At 63.6% G+C, this 4,123-nt stretch overlaps 1 protein-coding gene across 1 annotated transcript in view; it reads left to right on the top strand.

Annotated features, from left to right (window-relative positions):
* The first annotated feature begins 483 nt into the window (after positions 1-483).
* Positions 484-4,123, top strand: part of CDHR4 (cadherin related family member 4) — a 5,611-nt gene continuing 1,971 nt past the window's right edge. Inside the window, exons 1-13 of the mRNA XM_031058219.1 lie at positions 484-535; positions 915-935; positions 1,064-1,260; positions 1,333-1,495; positions 1,576-1,661; positions 1,778-1,873; positions 2,292-2,395; positions 2,468-2,604; positions 2,685-2,850; positions 2,940-3,090; positions 3,381-3,483; positions 3,677-3,892; positions 3,969-4,102. Of these exons, the coding sequence (XP_030914079.1) occupies positions 484-535; positions 915-935; positions 1,064-1,260; positions 1,333-1,495; positions 1,576-1,661; positions 1,778-1,873; positions 2,292-2,395; positions 2,468-2,604; positions 2,685-2,850; positions 2,940-3,090; positions 3,381-3,483; positions 3,677-3,892; positions 3,969-4,102 (1,626 nt within the window). The remainder of the gene's footprint in view (positions 536-914; positions 936-1,063; positions 1,261-1,332; positions 1,496-1,575; positions 1,662-1,777; positions 1,874-2,291; positions 2,396-2,467; positions 2,605-2,684; positions 2,851-2,939; positions 3,091-3,380; positions 3,484-3,676; positions 3,893-3,968; positions 4,103-4,123) is intronic.

Genomic DNA, 4,123 nt, shown 5'->3' with positions numbered 1-4,123 from the left:
TGCCCTGCCAGGAAGGAAGGCAGCCGGTACAGAGCCCCCGTGGAGGCATCCCCCGTCGGCACCCCGCGCCACCGGGCTGCCAGAGCAGGGCTGGGCGCTGGAGGAGGGAAGGGAAGAGTGACCCGGGCCGCGGTGCCCGTTAATTGGGAACTAATAGCGCTTAATGGGGATCCCGGGAGAAGCGGCACTGGTTTGCAAATGAACGAGAACACGGCCAAAAATTACCTCCCAGCTAATTTTCACGGTTCCCGAGCGTGCCGCGTGGTGAAGCAGCGTGGGGTGGCAGCCAAACCCCACGGAGCTGCGAGTGGCGAGGGGCCGGGAGCGGCGGCGTGCAGAGCCGGGGGCACTGGAGCCGTGCCCTGTCCCTCCCCTGGCCGGGACGGCCACCACGGGTGGGGATGGACGGCATGACGCCGGGCCGGGGTGGTGCCCAGCAGCCCTGGCAACCGGCTGCAGCTTGTCCCAAACACACAGCGAGCCATGGGCATGCACGGACACCTCACCTTCCTCCTCCTCAGCCTCTGTGCCCTGGGTAGGTGCTTCAAGGTCACAGTGTTTGGGGCACCCTCTGCCAGATCGTGGGTGGATGACTGAGAGGAAGGGAAGAGGCTCTCCTTGGTTACTCCCACATTCCTAGGGCTGAGCCCAGGATGGGCAGAGGGGTTGGCAGCTGCCTGGCTGGGTTGAGGTGGGGAGGGGGCATCGCACGGGCATGCTCAGGGCATTGCCCAGGTGTCCTCAGGGTGTCCTCAGCATTGCCAGGATATTTCTGGGGCTTTTGGGCGTCACTGTGGCATATCCAGACACCACTGGGGTTTCATCAGAGTATCCCACAGAGGGAATTCTGGGGCCTCCCCAGGGCATTGCCAGGGCACACCTGGCAGGCTGTGGTGACACTCTCCTCTTTGCAGGGACTTTCATCAGAGCAACAGGTAAGAGCGGGGTGCTTTGGACCCAGCTGTGTCTGCCAGGGAAAGCTGTGCCTGCATTGGTGCTTAGGTGCAGGAGCAGAGCTCCATAAGCACAGCTGGATGACCCATCAGTGGTCCCTGTCCACCAGTCCTGTCTGACTTGCCACGTGTGGTGACCCTGAGTGAGGACACCGTGTCAGGCACCCGCGTTGCTGAGGTGACCGTGTCCTGCAGCAACTCAAGCAGCAGTCCCAATGTCACCCTGCACAGCGTCGAGCCTGACCACCCCTTCAACTCCATCGCCATCAGCTCTGACCCCACGAATGCCACCGCCTTCCGGGCAGAGGTGTGGCTGGGGAATGGGGAGTGGGGCAGGAGCTGGCAGGCGCCCTGCTGAGTGCCTGTGTCCCCATGGCAGGTGACACTGCGTGCTGGCGCAGAGCTGGATGCCCGCCGGGTGAACCAGTACACACTGATCCTGCGGGCTGCTTGTCCTGGTGAGGATGAGGTGGAGGAGCGGCTCTTTGTCCGGGTGACAGCAGGGCATGTGCTGCGCTGTGACACCCTCTTTGCCAGAGCAGGTAGGAGCAGGGGGGCACAGGGCAGCGGAGGCTGTGCGTGCCAGCCAGCACCAAGCTCCCACAGCTGTGCTCTGCTCCAGAGGGTGATGTGGTGCAGGTGCAGGCAGATGTGGCACCCCGGACACCCCTGTACGTGGTGCTGCCACAGCCACTCGGTGGGCTGATGGTGAGTGGCAGCTCCCTGGGGGGCCACACCCCCACAGAAGGGGGCAGCCTTGGGGATGGCTGAACCCCGGGCACGGAGGAGTGGGACAGGGGTTCCCATCACCCTCCTTTCTGCAGTTCAGGCTCCGAAACCGCAACACACCACTCACGCTCACCTGCCGGGGCCTGCTGCTGGCACCTGACAATGGTTTTGATCCCAGCAAGGACACCCAGGTGGGCACCAGCAGCCCCAGGCTGGTCACAGACACCTCTCAGTCCACTGGGGCTTAGCCCCTCCCTGGCCACAGCTCTCCCTCCACATCCTGCTCTGCCCATTAGGCCCCTGTCTCCCCCTGGACCCACAAGTGCTCCAGTCCTGTCCCCATCCCCTTCCACATATCAAGTCCTGTCCATATCCTCATCTCTGTCTGTAATCCTGCCCATTCTAGTCTCCAGCTCATACTCACCTCCATCTCCACGCCTCTTCCCACCTCTGTTCCTACTCCAAGCCCCATTCTCATCTCTTGCCCCCTCTCCTTTGTCTCTGTTCCCGTTTTTGTTCCCATCCCATCGCTATTCCCGTCCCTGTCCCCATCCCCATCGTTGGTGCCACCCGGGGCTGTCCCACAGCTGCCCCGGTGCTGGCCCACAGACATTCCTGTTGGACATTGAGGTGATGGATCATCACGGGCACAACTGCAGCAGGGCTCTGAGGGTGGAGGTGCTGCCATCACGGCGTCCCCGCATCACCTTCCCGTGAGTGGGGCTGGCCCAGGAGGGGGGTGCTGGTGGCACCAGGCCGTGCCACAATGCCCACCTCGCCTGCAGTGAGCCACACCGGGCTGTGACGGTGGCAGAAAGCATTGGTCCCTGGGAGGTGGTCACAAAGGTCCATGCCAGCGGGGACAATGTTCGCTATGCCATCCTCGCTCCTGTGGCTCCCGTGCTCTTCGCCATTGATGAGGGTGAGCACGGCAGCAGGGATCCCCAGGGACAGCCTGTCCCTGTCCCTGTGCCCAATGCGAGGCCATGGCTCCTCCCGCAGTGACAGGGGAGATCCGCAGCACCCGGCGGCTGCAGGCGATCCGTGCCCACCTCGTCATCCGGGCTTACAACGCGCTGCACCCCGACGTCCACGCCACCGCCACGGTCAACGTCACCGTGCAGGGGACAGACCACCTGGCACCGAGATGTGTCCCAGCCATCTTTGTGTATGGCTCAGGGGGAAGCGGGGTGCATGGAGTCTCTGCTAAACCCAGGACATGGGACGGAGGCTGAGCTGCTGGCTGCCCTGCCACAGGTCCCAGGTGCCCGAAACCATGTCCCCTGGCAGCACATTGGTGACACTGAGGTGCACTGGCTCCACCAGCACTGATAGGTGTCTGCACTATGCTCTCGAGGGGCCTCCCTCCTCCCTCTCCCACTTCTGCATGGAGGGGCCACAGCTGAAGGTGAGTGGGGCCATGGGCAGTGCCCAGGTGGACAGCAAGCCCAGACCCTGGAGCCCAGTGGGACAATGGGACCCTGTGACATGTGCTGTCATGTCAGGTTCTGGGTCAGGGCTCCTCAGGGCTCCCTGCTCCCCAAGGCCTGCTTGTTCTCCTCACTTGCTCCCTCCTTCTCCCCTGGCATCGCAGCTTTGTGGGTCATCCTGGCTTTGTGGGACACTCTGGCTTTGCAGAGCATCTGAGCTTTGCAGAGCACCTCAGCTCAGCCTGAGTCTCCCCTCCTGGTTTGGCAGGTCAACACCACCCTGGACTATGACTCGGAGGCCATGGTTGCTCTGGGCTTCCAGTTCACGGCCACCATTGTGGTGACAGTGGGAGGGCAGCTCCGACAGAGCAGTGAGTGCCCATGTCCCTAGGGTGGGAAAACACCTCTCCCAATCCCCAAACCAGCAGATCACAGAGGAAACATTCGTTCCCTGCTGCCCCAGAGATGCCCATCCCAGGGGTAGTGCCTCTGTGCCCACGTCACCCAGCCCGGCACAGGCTGTGGGGTGGTGCCAGCCTGGCTGAGCAGCTGTGTGCCACACAGCCCGTGTGCCTGTGCTTGTGACGGTGACACCTGTCAACGAATTCAGACCGGCGTGCCCCAGCAGTGCCACCTTCACCGTGCCCGAGACAGCAGCTTTTGGCAGCGTCGTGGGGCGTGTGGCTGGCACTGACCGTGACTACCCCCAGGAGAGCCTGGAGTACAGCCTGGAGGGGGGCCCTGGCCCCGCACAGCCCTTCTCCATCGACAGGCGCACTGGTGAGCACCCTGCCCCTTCCCCAGCCCCGCACACCCGTGGCACCCACCGGCTCCCAGCAGCTCACACCTTCTACAGGCGAGATCCGCGTGGTGGGACCCCTGGACTCGCAGCAGCACAAGAGCTACAGGCTGGTGGTGCGGCTGACGGACACCCACCATGACCTGGACCCGAGGAAGAGGCAGAGCCGTCTGTGCGACGTGTCTGTGCAGGTGTGAGGGCAGCCCGCTGGG

The sequence above is a fragment of the Geospiza fortis genome, unplaced genomic scaffold (genome assembly GCF_000277835.1).
Source record: "Geospiza fortis unplaced genomic scaffold, GeoFor_1.0 scaffold78, whole genome shotgun sequence".
Classification (NCBI taxonomy): domain Eukaryota; kingdom Metazoa; phylum Chordata; class Aves; order Passeriformes; family Thraupidae; genus Geospiza; species Geospiza fortis.
The sequence above is the reverse complement of the archived record's forward strand: the minus strand, read 5'-3'. Positions and strand labels throughout refer to the sequence as shown.